This window comes from Haliotis rufescens, unplaced genomic scaffold (genome assembly GCF_023055435.1).
Source record: "Haliotis rufescens isolate VD_foot unplaced genomic scaffold, xgHalRufe1.0.p SCAF_13, whole genome shotgun sequence".
NCBI lineage: Eukaryota > Metazoa > Mollusca > Gastropoda > Lepetellida > Haliotidae > Haliotis > Haliotis rufescens.
In genome coordinates, this window is record NW_025963813.1 from 4,193,625 (window position 1) to 4,209,827 (window position 16,203).

General features: G+C 43.8%; 1 protein-coding gene across 1 annotated transcript in view; it reads right to left on the reverse strand.

The window, feature by feature from the left end:
* LOC124152331 (complement C3-like) overlaps window positions 1-15,180 on the reverse strand; it is a 91,167-nt gene extending 75,987 nt beyond the window's left edge. Inside the window, exons 1-9 of the mRNA XM_046525227.2 lie at window positions 15,025-15,180; window positions 10,397-10,563; window positions 10,007-10,198; window positions 9,343-9,413; window positions 4,952-5,077; window positions 3,523-3,565; window positions 2,752-2,842; window positions 1,455-1,554; window positions 555-797 (exon numbers count right to left, since the gene is read on the reverse strand). Of these exons, the coding sequence (XP_046381183.2) occupies window positions 555-797; window positions 1,455-1,554; window positions 2,752-2,842; window positions 3,523-3,565; window positions 4,952-5,077; window positions 9,343-9,413; window positions 10,007-10,198; window positions 10,397-10,563; window positions 15,025-15,107 (1,116 nt within the window). The 5' untranslated portion in view covers window positions 15,108-15,180. The remainder of the gene's footprint in view (window positions 1-554; window positions 798-1,454; window positions 1,555-2,751; window positions 2,843-3,522; window positions 3,566-4,951; window positions 5,078-9,342; window positions 9,414-10,006; window positions 10,199-10,396; window positions 10,564-15,024) is intronic.
* Between the last annotated feature and the right edge of the window lie 1,023 nt (window positions 15,181-16,203).

Sequence of the window (16,203 nt, forward strand, 5' to 3'; positions counted from 1 at the left end):
CAACAGTCAATAGCACACTCAAACTTCTCAAAAGATTATGGGACAATTTAATTTTTTGATAATATCCCATTATGACATTATTACATCCTACTACTATGGTACTTGTAGTCATTGGCGTTTGAGCCAGTTGTGTTGTTTTCCTCGGGTACAGCCCTGTAAGGTGACAGAGCGGTACAACAGATATAACAACAATGAGTCACGGGAGTGTCTGTTGTGAGTGAGATTGGCTTAACGCCGCTTTGAACACTACTTCAGTCATATCACGGCATCTCAGCTTGATGAGGGAGGAAAGCCAGAGTGATCCAGGTCCTTACTAATTTGATAATACCTATGAGCAAGGGGTCTGGTGCTGACAAACCTACAATATAAACAGGGAAAACCCTGGATTTGAACCCATAGGTTTCTTATGCGCCTAAAGCGTGCAACTGTACACAGTGAATTGCAGGGCTACAGACTACTTGGTCAAAAAAATTATAAGCATTTGGGATAGTCAAACAAACAAACATATCAGTGCCTTGTAGTAATCATTGACAGTTCTCAGAGCGAAATATTACCTCAAAAGTATAGGGAAGTCCAGCCTGGTAGTATTTCTTCTTGTTTACAACAGTCAGCTTGTAAGGGTAGGATGCCAATGTGGCGACTAAATACTCTTCCCGCACGACACTGTTAGTGCCATCTTCTGTTACGTTGATCTTTACGTAGATGCTGCAAACCTCATCTCTAAGACTTCTCAACGCCTCTGAATCTTTTAGCTCCTCGTCATTAAGGACCACATCGACCTGTCCAGAGGCGTTCAACTACAAACAATGCAAAACATGGGATTTTTTTTACAAGACAAGAAAGGTATTGATATCGTGAAAAACATCAGGGTAAAAATACATATAGGAGGTAGGGATTGGGTTCAAAGCAGTCGTTGCGAAGAAAAACCGTATCACTGCCCATGGCACTGACTTCTACATTCAAACAGTGAGTATGGTTTAATGCCACTTTTACTTTTAGCAAAATACCAGCAATATCATGGCAGGGAACACCACAAATGGGCTTCACACGCTATACCCATGTTGGGAATCAAACTCAGGCTTCCGGCACGGCGAGTGAAAGCTTTAACCAGTTAAAAGCCTCCCCAACACCCAAAATATGACACAATATGTTGGGTAAGGTGAAATGGGGTTTTACGTCACATTCATATCGTCAGTATTCATATAGCGACATGCATCCATGTGTGAGTCGCTGCTTGTACTAGTCCAGACTTATGCTGGTGTTATAGTGATAGCCCACTGAGATACCATGTCAAGGTTTAACAAGGATACTCAACTCAAACACAGTATACTGACTCCAAACTGACCAGTTTTATCACCTTAATGCTTATTGCCAGGTAGGGTGCTCATCACCTCAGATGTAATCAGATGTTTAGATACCATGCGTAATACATCAACACGTATTACATGTCTTACCTGATGCTGGAGATTATTCATGATAGGAAGTTCCAAGTCAAGCAGTCGGGCCACAAGAGACGTTGACACTCGTCCACGAGTTGGTTTGCCATATGTGTATCTGAAATAGTTGTGCAGAAAGTAGCACATTTTAATTTCATTCATTCTATTATTGTTAATATAAATATTCATTTTAATCACTAATTCCAACAACTTCATGGAAACAACCAATATGCAGGTTCCACAAAATACACTGACACACTGCAATATTTGGCAAAATAGCCACAAAAAATATATACTTTTGTTCTGTCTAATTTAGGCATAAGATAATGAAAAACATCCTCATCGTTCGTGATGGACTTGAGCACAAACTACATCTCATCTGATGCTTGAAAACATGATAATACATTAAAAACTGTTCATTGTGTATCAGATATATTGTTTCCACTGTTGATGTTTGTTGCAGACAAATATCAGAGGGGTACACAAAGTACGTGATCTAGACTACCAGTTGTCGGACTTCCACTTTTGTGGAAGCCTCGGTAGGTGAGTGGATTAGATCACTGACTTTTGTGTGCTTGTGATTAGGTACCTCACTCTTGAGAGTGTGGGTTCAAACCCGGGATGGGACTCAACCTCCAAAAGTACTAGAATTTGTATTTTAGTTAGAAAACGTAATCCCAAATATAGCATTTGTCACATATACAATATCCTGGGGATTAGATGGATAAAATACCTGATGAGTATGGGTATTTACTGAATACCATCCTCGATGATCAAGTGTATTTATCTCCATTCTATTATGATACATTCCCCAGGGTACTGTTTCAAAGCAGTCTAAGTGGGTGAAACTGTGGTAACTTGGAAATACCAACTGTAGTCTCGCGTTCATGAAAACATTTAAGCCGGGGATAAAGACAGTGCTCGAGCTAAATGCGGGTGTGAGGTAGCAAAAATAGTATGTTGGCTCGAGCGTTCGTCCTCCATTCAACTGCGCTTAGTCGTCTGCTCCTGCCACGGCAGATAACTCTAAATGATGTTCCTACATCAAAAACGGAATGAGCTCCAGTTCATATTTTTTCTGGGGCGTGTGATGTGGTTGCGGTTAACGTCAGTTTTTGTGTAGCTTTGTGCAAATTCTTAGACTGTGAAGTAAACTTTACGAGCACGTAAATGTATGACTGCGTTGTGAAAGAAAGTACCCTGGACCAAAATACCATCATGGTTTCGTTTCGGGGCATATTTCGCTTCTGTCTCTGCGTGAGCACGTAATAAATTGAAGATATTATATACATAACCGAAGATTTTACTGACTTACTCGGCTTTGATGGACAGCAGGAGAGGCGAGGTGTTGTCCCAGACCATGCTTGTCTGGTTCGACTTGACTCGAACTCCAAACCGAGGCAAAACTGAGAAATTCAAAGCAAGACAAAGGTTTCATATATTAATAATAATCCAATTGAATAAGTTGAATTGGTGTATACATACGTTTCTTATCAATTGTACTGTGTAAATTTTTGGTAACTTATTTATGGAATGTCTTAATTTTCAAATAACAATAACAAGGAAGGAGTGTAACTATACCGTTCAAAACGTTGTCAAACCCAACTCCCTCACTACTCACTCCGAGTATACAATACCGCCCATTTACATGTTTAAGCCCACTGATTAATTACGGTGTTTTATTAATGAGCATTATTTTTATTTAAATTCAAGCCCTGGGCCTAAAAACAAACATTTCGAGGATGTAACCCATGAAAGAACGACCCTTTAACTCTAAAGAAATTAAGTTACACCGCCAGGAAGAGACGTTTGAGTAACATGGGGGTTATCATACATCCATGTCAGATCTGATTGGTACGCGTGATCTTGATAAAATCCTGCGTTCTTGATGTGTTCCTCTGGCGAGCCCAAAACCTAGGATCCGGCCACCCAAAATGTTAAATTTAATATAATCCCATGGGCTTAAAAAGGAAAATAATATCAAAAGGAAAGAAAAGGAGGGCTTGATCATGTGTACTATATTCACGGTAACATACTTGTAGTCATGACGATCAATGGATAATGTCAAAGCAAACCAAGCACCTACCATAATCTTTCACTTCAAATGTGGCTTCAGAAACGGTAGAAACCTGAAAAGCATCAGAGTTTACATATATTATACAATCTTTTGGATAAATGTGTTTGTTGTTTTTAGCAATGGTGCAGCAATATGACAGCGGCCTGTAAATAATTTTGTCTGGACCAGGTAATTCGGTGATTGAGAATATACGTAACTATCGCCGCGTGGGGGACTGTGACACGCAATCAACCAAGTCGCCGAGTCTGACCACCCGGTCATTAAAGTCGCTTCTGGCGAGGAGCGTAGATCGCTGTGGGCAATTATAACCTGGAGTTCTCACGGGTGGCTTCCTGACTGACCTCCTCACTGAACATACTACCGTGAAAATCCGGGGTAGAATTCGTCTTCATAAGAGGCGACTAACGGGAACGGGTGGTCAAACTCACTAAATGGGTTGACTGCGTGTCAAAGTGTCTCACGCGGCGATAATTGCGAATATTATCAGTCACTGGATTGTCTGGCCGAGACTTTCACGCCGCAACCTTACACCTGGAATATTGCCGAGTGCCTCCTTAAACAACAATCAAAACAAACAAATAGTTTTATTTATGGAATGGTTAGTTTAAAGTCTCAAATATAATCTTAGAACGTATCCCCACTTCGGGCTTTCATCGCACATTGAGCTGTCAGGACGTGATTTACTAGCAACTAACATACTTTTCGATGCGGTGTGGAACCCTACACACCCACTCACCCACTCGTGTAAATGTTGATCAAGTTTTATAAGACCATAATTCCTAACACAGAACGTTGCGGTTGTACAGATAACAATCATGGGAGATAACATCACTGGGTGAGTGGTTTTTTTAGTTGGAATGTTATTGCTTCGTGTCATAGCATTTCACTGAATGTTGAAAGCGAGTGAGTGAGTGAGTTGGGTTTAACGCCGCTTTTAACATGTTTAACAGTATTCCAGTTATATCGCGGCGTGTCAGCTTAATGTGGGAGGGAAGCCCGAAGTGATGCAGGTATCTGACGTTTACCACATCGGTGAAAACACACGAGCACGGGTACGGTACTGACAAACTTAGAAACATAATCGGGGCGAGCCGGGATTCGAACCCACAATCATAGGTTTCTAGCGTGCCCAAGGGACGCAACTCTGCACAGCGAGTCGAGGCGCATAGACGACTGTGACACCCGTGCCCCTGCATACGAAGTTGAAGAGGTTCTAGGCGTTTTCACGTGAACCCCACGAGGACGGGTATTGTGCCAACAAACCAATCTGGGATTCTAACCCACGATCATATGACACGCCTTAGGGACACAACTCTGCACAACAAATTATGACGCCCGCTGCACTATGTCAATACATAAACCAATGTTTTCTTCGCGCAATGATTAAACAATTATAATCATTTTACTGCACCCTGCAATAGGAGAGCCCCGTACTTACATTTGTGTAAGAAGCCCTTAATCTCCATATTCCTTTCATTGGGTTTTTGGACAAGGGGAATTCCGAGCCAGTGAAAGCTTCAGATGCATTGGTCGTCACTCTGTCTATGAGATGGCCTCTGGGATTCTGTGGATGACAATAACAAAGTTATTAAAGTACAAGGGCCACCACGGCATACAACCACCACACACCAACACGCCATTCAAAATCCACACACCACTGTGCAATTCAAACACCACATACCACCACGACATTCAAGCATCACAAACTCCCATGCCACATAACCACTACACAGCACAACCACCAGACGACGTAACTACCACATACCACAACCACCACAAAACACCATCCCGCCACACAACCACAACCACGCAACTACCACACACCACAACCACCACAAAACACCATCCCGCCACACAACCACAACCACGCAACTTCTACACACCACAAAACACCATCCCGTCGCACAACCACAACCACGCAACTACCACACACAACAACCACCACAAAACACCATCCCGCCACACAACCACGCAACTACCACACACCACAACCACCACGAACCACCATCCCGCCACACAACCACAACCACGCAACTTCTACACACCACAAAACACCATCCCGCCACACAACCACGCAACTACCACACACCACGACCACCACAAAACACCATCCCGCCACACAACCACAACCACGCAACTACCACACACCACAACCACCACAAAACACCATCCCGCCACACAACCACAACCACGCAACTTCTACACACCACAAAACACCATCCCGCCGCACAACCACAACCACGCAACTACCACACACAACAACCACCACAAAACACCATCCCGCCACACAACCACGCAACTACCACACACGACAACCACCACGAACCACCATCCCGCCACACAACCACAACCACGCAACTTCTACACACCACAAAACACCATCCCGCCACACAACCACAACCACGCAACTACCAAACACAACAACCACCACAAAACACCATCCCGCCACACAACCACAACCACGCAACTACCACACACAACAACCACCACAAAACACCATCCCGCCACACAACCACAACAACGCAACTTCTACACACCACAAAACACCATCCCGCCACACAACAACGACCACGCAACTACCACACACCACAACCACCACGAACCACCATCCCGCCACACGACCACAACCACGCACCTTGTACACACCACAAAACACCATCCCGCCACACAACCACAACCACGCAACTACCACACACAACAACCACCACAAAACACCATCCCGCCACACAACCACAACCAAGCAACTACCACACACAACACTACTACCACCACAAAACACCATCCCGCCACACAACCACAACCACGCAACTACCACACACCACAACCACCACGAACCACCATCCCGCCACACAACCACAACCACGCAACTTCTACACACCACAAAACACCATCCCGCCACACAACCACAACCACGCGCTTACCACACACAACAACCACCACAAAACACCATCCCGCCACATAACCACAACCATGCAACTACCAAACACAACAACCACCACAAAACACCATCCCGCCACACAACCACAACCACGCAATTACCACACACAACAACCACCACAAAACACCATCCCGCCACACAACCACAACCACGCAACCACCACACACCACAACCACCACAAAACACCATCCCGCCACACGACCACAACCACACAACTACCACACACCACAAAACACCATCCCGCCACACAACCACAACCACGCAACTACCAAACACAACAACCACCACAAAACACCATCCCGCCACACAACCACAACCACGCAACTACCACACACCACAACCACCACAAAACACCATCCCGCCACACAACCACAACCACGCGCTTACCACACACAACAACCACCACAAAACACCATCCCGCCACACAACCACAACCACGCAACTACCACACACCACAACCACCACGAACCACCATCCCGCCACACAACCACAACAACGCAACTACCACACACCACAACCACCACAAAACACCATCCCGCCACACAACAACGACCACGCAACTACCACACACCACAACCACCACGAACCACCATCCCGCCACACAACAACGACCACGCAACTACCACACACCACTACCACCACGAACCACCATCCCGCCACACAACAACGACCACGCAACTACCACACACCACAACCACCACAAAACACCATCCCGCCACACAACAACGACCACGCAACTACCACACACCGCAACCACCACAAAACACCATCCCGCCACACGACCACAACCACGCAACTACCACACACCACAACCACCACAAAACACCATCCCGCCACACAACAACAACCACGCAACTACCACACACAACAACCACCACAAAACACCATCCCGCCACACAACAACGACCACGCAACTACCACACACCACAACCACCACGAACCACCATCCCGCCACACAACAACGACCACGCAACTACCACACACCACAACCACCACAAAACACCATCCCGCCACACAACAACGACCACGCAACTACCACACACAACAACCACCACAAAACACCATCCCGCCACACAACCACAACCACGCAACTTCTACACACCACAAAACACCATCCCGCCACACAACCACAACCACGCGCTTACCACACACAACAACCACCACAAAACACCATCCCGCCACATAACCACAACCACGCAACTACCACACACCACAACCACCACAAAACACCATCCCGCCACACAACCACAACCACGCGCTTACCACACACCACAACCACCACGAACCACCATCCCGCCACACAACCACAACCACGCAACTTCTACACACCACAAAACACCATCCCGCTACACAACAACAACCACGCAACTACCACACACCACAACCACCACAAAACACCATCCCGCCACACGACCACAACCACACAACTACCACACACCACAAAGCACCATCCCGCCACACAACCACAACCACGCAACTTCTACACACCACAAAACACCATCCCGCCACACGACCACAACCACGCAACTACCACACACCACAACCACCACAAAACACCATCCCGCCACACAACAACGACCACGCAACTACCACACACCACAACCACCACAAAACACCATCCCGCCACACAACAACGACCACGCAACTACCACACACCACAACCACCACAAAACACCATCCCGCCACATAACCACAACCACGCAACTACCAAACACAACAACCACCACAAAACACCATCCCGCCACACGACCACAACCACGCAACTACCACACACCATACCACAACCACCACAAAACACCATCCCGCCACACGACCACAACCATACAACTACCACACACCACACCACAACCACCACAAAACACCATCCCGCCACACAACCACAACCACGCAACTTCTACACACCACAAAACACCATCCCGCCACACAACCACAACCACGCAACTTCTACACACCACAAAACACCATCCCGCCACACAACCACAACCACGCGCTTACCACACACAACAACCACCACAAAACACCATCCCGCCACACGACCACAACCACACAACTACCACACACCACACCACAACCACCACAAAACACCATCCCGCCACACGACCACAACCACACAACTACCACACACCACACCACAACCACCATAAAACACCATCCCGCCACATAACCACAACCACGCAACTACCACACACCACAACCACCACGAACCACCATCCCGCCACACAACTACCACACACCACACTACAACCACCACAAAACACCATCCCGCCACAGAACAACGACCACGCAACTACCACACACAACAACCACCACAAAACACCATCCCGCCACACAACCACACACCACCACTGCGCCACGCAACGGCCACAGATCACAAGCGAGCCTCGGTCTTCAGCCTCCCATGTTTGGCGTAAAAGGCGATTAACGGGGCCGGGAGGTCGTGAAGGCTCGCTTACTTGGTTGATTGCATGTAATCGATCTCAAATGCGCGGATCGATGCTCATGGTGTCAATCACTTGATTGTCTGGTCCAGACTCGATTATTTACAGACCGTCGTCATATAGCTGGAATATTGCCGGGTGCGGCGTTAAACAACAAACAAACAAACACTAACGCCACCCATACACTAGTATCATTCCACAAAATACCCTCCACCACAACCAGTTCAGCGACTAACGGGATCGGGTGGTCAGGCTCGCTTACTTGGTTTGATGCATGTCATCGATCCCAAGTGCGTGGATCGATAATCATGGTGTTAATAACTGGACTGTCTGGTCCAGACTCGATTATTTAAAGACCGCCGTCATATAGCTTGAAAATTGCTAAGTGCGGCGTTAAAAAACAAACAAAACATCCAGTTCACTTCCTGACCACAACCACAAGAAGCTGCTGACCAGTAGGCTGACTTGAACCTGCCATGGCGCCCATCTCAGGTCCTCGTCCACGGCCATCACTCGGTACTTCACTGCAATCGTGATTCAATTTGGAGATCAAAATCACGTGTTTTCAGATTGTCGGGTGTTATTGAGTATTTGATGCCAGGAATTTGGAAAAGATGACTAAAGCCGGAGGTTTCAAATGTTATAATTTCAGCCTCCCAAAAAATCCTCAAATCTGAAACCACATTATGTGTATCGACCTTTTATGTACACAATACTACAGTTCTTCCCCAGAAGTATCTTTGTACATGTACTTCGATGTGAGACATACATGTACATGACGTAACGCCTGACTGAAAAATGTATGACGACATATGTTTTCCATCGAAAACTGAACTCGGGAGGGAAGCAAAATACTAACAAAAATCAACTAAATTGAGATTCTGTTCCCCTCTTAAATCGGTTAGAATTGGTCTTCAGCAACCCAGTCTTGTCTTTAGAGGCGAGTCATGATATCGGATGGTCAGGCTCGCTGACTTGGTTGATGCATGTCATCGTATACCAATTGCGTGGATCGACGCTCATGATGTCAATCACTGGATTGTCCGATCCAGACCGCCGTCATGCAGCTGAAATAGTGCGGCGTTAAACAACATACACAAAAAAAAACAAATGTCACCTTTTTGTCTGGAAGTGTAGATGGGCTTATCCAGCTGAACGAACAAATAGCCAGGACTTCTGTCGATCTCGATACCAACCTCTCTGTTAAACCCTCCTCGTCGCGTGGATAACACCATGAGAGTTACCTCACTTGACGTGTCGGGGACGATGTCGCTAGGATTGACCATGATGTCGATTGGCGTTAACACACCTACATGATGACAAGGATATCTTAGAGGTGCAAAGTGACACGATAAACTTCCTTAGCGACAGCCCTAAAATGACCAACCCATAGAAAATGTATTGTTCAAATATTTCAAGTGACAAAGCAGCATCCTGTCTGTCTAAATTAAGCATCAGCTAGAAGCGCCTATAAAATCTCTAGAATATAGTGTGTAGGTTTTCTCACCATTCTCAATTGTGTGTGTTTGGCTGTAGAACGTATGGGTAGGGCTTCCAGGGTTAAGTTTCACCCTATACTCCAGCTCGTTGTCATTCAGACCGATTCCTAGAATAAATATCTTCTGATTCGTTCCAAGGCGAATTTTTCCAGGGGCGATAACTCCGACAAACGCCCTGAAACCAGTTTGTAACAGTATTGTACCTTATGAATTGTTTGTGACTTTATAATGTTTATGATTATTCATTTGGCTTCTCCATGGCAATAATAAGCTGAAATTAAAGAAAGTAGAACATAAAGAAAGTTGCACACCCAGATGTTGTTGTACTGTTCTAACGGTAATTAAAAAATGTCATAGAAAACACATGTCATTCCGGTCACTGTAACTAGTCTAGATAGGGCGTATATAGCTGTCTTTCAAAACAAGTAAATGAGTTGATTTTTAATATTTAACAGACTAGTTAATCATTCCTGAAATGTAACTGGTATATCAATTGCTTACAAATCTGATCTTCATCTTTGACGTACAATGTAGGTTACAAAAGGAATAATTGTGGAAGAATACGAACAGCAGTGGCAGAATACTTATCTTGCGATTTTGAGACCTGTTACTTCGGGCAGCGGAACATAAACACTTCAGCAATGAAAATGCATGATCAAGATAGATACTAGCCACGTCAAATTGGTGTAGTTTCTTTCACGGGAAGTACTGACAAGAAGCCAACTCCAGATCTCTACCAGCTGACCGATGATTGACATCTTGACCCACTTTCAACACGGGTGACCAAGTCGTCTGAGGCACTGCAATTCGCTGTGCAGAGTTGCGTCCCTTAGATGTTTCACGACTCTGTTATCGTGCGTTCGAATTCAATATTAGCCCTGATTGCTGGTTGGTCATGACCTTACTCGCGCCCATGGATTTCACCCAACTGGCAAACGTCTAACACCAACACTTGCTCTCCTCCATAACGTGACAATCCGCGGTATCAATGACATTTTGTTGAGTTCGGTTTGGAATATAGTTCCCTCACTCACTAAAACACTGCAGGGCTCATAATCGGGTATTCGAGCCAGACTCTGAAGCTAGCACAGACCCGCAAAGGACGCAACTCCGCGTGGATGCGTCTACATGTGTGAATACTATTTACCATTAATGACACTATTTCTTACGTAGAACATTCAGGATCCCGTTTAACAAAATGATCCAAGCGTTACGACGCTCTTAACTCCCATGCATTAAACTTGTCTGAGCCCTCAGCTCGCATGATGGAAGGGGCCCAGGTGTTAACTGAAAGAGTGTGAGTGTTTGGTCAATTTTCCAGCAGTTTCACAGTGGGGACGCCGGGAGTTGGCTTCATACATTGTACCCATGAGGGGAATGGAAACCGGGCCGCGGTCCGAGCGAAGGCTTTAACTACTAGCTAGCCCCTCGCCTCCTTTAAAGGTGAAGGTTACAAGGGTCAAGCCCTCATGTTTTGGCAGCATAGAACTTTTTTCTACACATTCCTAACTGGTATAGTTTTAACACTATTGTCTAACAAAGGGAACTTCATTGTGACGTACTTCGGTCACGTGTTACTTTAGGTCTTAAGGTACCGCTCGATGGTTGCCAAAAGTTATTTGGTTGGTTTGTTGTTTAACGCCTCACTCAGTAATATTCCAGCTATATGACGGCGGTCTGTAAATAACTGAGTCTGGATGAGACAATCCAGTGATTGATATCATTAGCATCGATCGACACAATTAGGATTGATGACATGCATCAACAAAGTCAGCGAGCCTGACCACCCGATCGCCTCTTACGACAAGCATAGTCGCCTGTCACGGCAAGCATGGGTTGCTGAAGACCTATTCTACCCCGGGTCATCACGGGTCGGTTGCAAAAAGCCATAGGTACAGTTATGCAATTCACAAAGAACAATTGCCAGTCGGGTTTAGGCTGATTCCGTTAATTATCTACACTATTGCACAATATGTATAGATAGCTTCCATGGCCAATCTTATTCTCGTAACTAACAATGAAAGGGTTAACACTGCTTGCACAACATCGTGATTAGTTTGACAAGAAGTCAATCATTGTTTCCATCTGTTGTTCCTATATTCTATGTAATTATCGCATATAGAAATACACGTACACTGCACCAAACCCGGTGTAGTAAAACAGCGCGGAGAGCATTGGATGGTTGACTCTGTTCGGCAGCTTGGCTCCTGAGAGCTTCTTGGGTCCTACCCCACATCTCGGGCAAGTGACTTTGTTTGAAATATGCCTCTGTTCACACAGCAGTAAATAGATACCCGGTAGGATGAGATGGTCATGTGAAAGTTAACCCCAGCGCCTCACAGAGGTTTCTTTCCATAAGACGACTGTTTTAATACACATACATGTACTTCATGATTCAGTAACTGTTAATTACTTCCCATCACACCTGTTTCGAGGTTAAGTTGGATGTGCAAAATGTCAAAATGGGAACAATGGTATTGTCATTTTTATAACTTCACTGACGCTATCAAACAACTTAATACCTATATATATATATAGATATATATATATATATATATATATATATATATATATATATATATAAATACTGATTTATTGAAGGGTTTTCTAACCTCGACTAATTGGGTAGCAAGAAAGCGTGACCATAAAATACAAAGTGCGGCTTTACCTTTAAAGAAATAGATGCCACTGTTGTACATGAAAATATATCTTTGGACTATTTTGGACTATTTTAATGAATACCTAATTAATCTCACGCATACCAAGGTGATTGCTATTTTACTTTGCTATCCCAAAGTATGTTTAATCTAACACTGAATATGCCAACACTATCATGGACGAAATATCGTGACGTCACAGTTTATGTGCACTCAGAGACCTCTTCGACACGGCCAAAATGGCAAGTTTGATGCAGATCCGCCAAAAAAAACCATTTTTTTCACTCTGACACCTCTTGTTTATTGTGTAAATCAGTTTTGCAAATAATTACAGAAATTTCAGAAACAGAAATAATTACTTTAAATTCGAAATAAGACCGCCTCCGTTGTCTTGTGGTAGAGCGTCCGCCCGGAGAGCGGAAGGTCCGGGGTTCGATCCCCGGCCGCGTCATACCAAAAGATGTTAAAAGATGTCGGCATTAAGGGGCTAAAACAAGGACTGGTCGGCTCGGATTCAGTATACTGTGTCTGAGTGGGGTATTCATGTTCAACTGCGGCATGGTATCTCAGTGGACTAGCACTATAAATCGGCATCAGTCCGATACAAGCAGCCACACACACGCATGCACGTCGCTACATAAGTGCAATAATCTTGGACGTGACGTTAAACCCCTTTTCACCTCACCTCACCTCAATTCGAAATAAAGAACTAGGTTCGATATCGTAATCCATGACTGTGGAATTTATATTTTAACAATTATCTTTTGCTAAAAGCCAAGGCAAGTCTAGATCAAACGAAACCAAATCTAGTTTCCCTGAATCCATCCGAAAACAGACGAAGAAGGGTTATTTTGGAAAAAATAGATTACTTAGAAACGTTTTCATGGACTAATTATTAGGTTGTGGGGAGCTTAAAGACGGAAAGTCGGAAGGCTAAAATACAGGGGAAACTTCATATCTACACGCAATAATACTTTTTATGAATCGTGAAATTCGTTGAAAGAAATTACGGGGCACAATAACATATATTCAAACGCATGAATGGGTGAATATAAAAGCAATATTGTAAGGCGGTATGGTAATTTAGGACGGGCGAAACATGAGAAACACTCACAAAGTAGGTTTTACAGGACTGACCTGAATAACCCACACCAGCTGGTTTTCGTCTTCTCTGCCGTTTTCAAAACATGGCGATTATTGTTTGCATTCATCTCAAGATAAGGTGAGGCGTATGTGATGCTTATCTCAGATAAGTATACCACCCATGGTATAAACTGTAAAAGTACTTGATCAATTCTACAATATTATATTTAATTTTGTTGTATAGAATATACTATGTGAGTCTTTAAACGCGAAATGAAAAAAAACATCGTTTAAGATTATGAAAATATATACAGTAAATATTACCACTAGCTTTAAACTTTGACTTTATTCCTGTCTTCGGCATGTCAGTTAACATGCGTCCGGTCTGTTTAGTTGTCAAACCAATAACCAATTATGACAGTGCATGTCGTGTATACAACGAAACACACTGTCAACCTGATATTTTTGGCCATTCAACATTGTAGAATGTAGATCAATTACCGTTAAAGTTAAAGAATGGATACTCGCCTGCATCTTGTTCTCATACACAGCAAACATCACACTTGTTTATCATATATATTTTTTGACGGATGATGATACGATTTCACACTTCCAAAAAGAGAGTGGTCATGTTGCGATGATTTCAACAATAAATGATATATTTCATATGAAAATGGAGTCATGTACATTAATTTGTAGTGGAACGAAAAATAATATTCTAATAGATAATTCTAAAGCTAACATTAGAGCGGTAGTGATGTACAACAATAATTTATATTTCACATAAAAATGGTATATTGTATAGTGTGAGGAGCCGAAAAATAATATCATAATCGTTAATTCAAATGATCCAGCTATGATTACTAAATACATGTTGCGATATCAGATCTACCTACCTCGTTATTCCAATGTGTCCGAGAACGCAAAACACCAAGAAAGCTTTCGCGCCCCACATCTTGGACGGGCACGAGCTGCACATGGGATACTGCGTAGTCTGGCACAGCGAATTGAATATAAACAGAGTTGACGTGTATATACCAGTGAGTCTGAGTTTATCTCCGGGTCAAGTAACGGAACTGGGTCATCGCTGATTGGCTGGATAAACACGGATGCATTGGAGGCTGAGAGTGCAGATGGGAGGGAGCCGAGTTGGAGGAGGTGGTTATTTCGAGGGGCGTGGGGGGTCGGGGGATGGGGGTTCTTTAGATATTTCTTGAAACATTGCCTTCAACACAGACAGAGCGTAATTTTCAAAGACACATGATTACATCCTTAACTGAGGCGGATGTACTGATAACCCAGGTTAATTAGCGAGATTAAGTAGAGATTGCTGCAGTGCATCAATTGTTCCCCGCCATATAATGTCATATGCAGAGGAAGGAAGTGTAAGCAATGGGAGGAGAGGTTTGATGTAAAGTACAAATTGGTTGTTATCAATGTAGTTATCTTTGGAAAGCACAACAAAAGAAACAATGTCTTTAAATGATCAACACAAGGAACACCAAGGCAAGAAAACAGATAACTGGATGAGAACAATCGATATCTACATTATAGATATCGCTGCAATGAAATTGCAATCACAATCAAATGACTCTAATGGCTCTGCCACTGAAGCTGTTAGTAGTATATTTTACCAAGGACACTGCTTATTACTGTCTGCAAACTGAAAAAGTTGGAAGAATGATGTTGCATGATAAATAGAATCTCCCCCTTGTGTCTTTTGACACACTCGTCGAAAAAAGTTTCAAACTCCTCGGCAAGCCTCGGAGTTTTAAACTTTTATCTTCTCGTGTAGATATATTTGATATCAAAAGACACCTTGGTATGATTCTCCACATATACCCACTATTATTGATTACAAGTCCTATATAGACAACACAACAAATGTTATTCTTAAACATGCTTTGGTAGCAAATATCAATCTTTCTGGTACAAATGTTGGCTTGGTTAAATAAAACAAACTTTTGAAATAGTAAACACAAAACAAATGTAATGAATTCACTGTAAATAAACATCAGTCCAAATGTAAAAATATGTTGACGCATTCATTAAGGGATTCCCATTTATCCAACAGC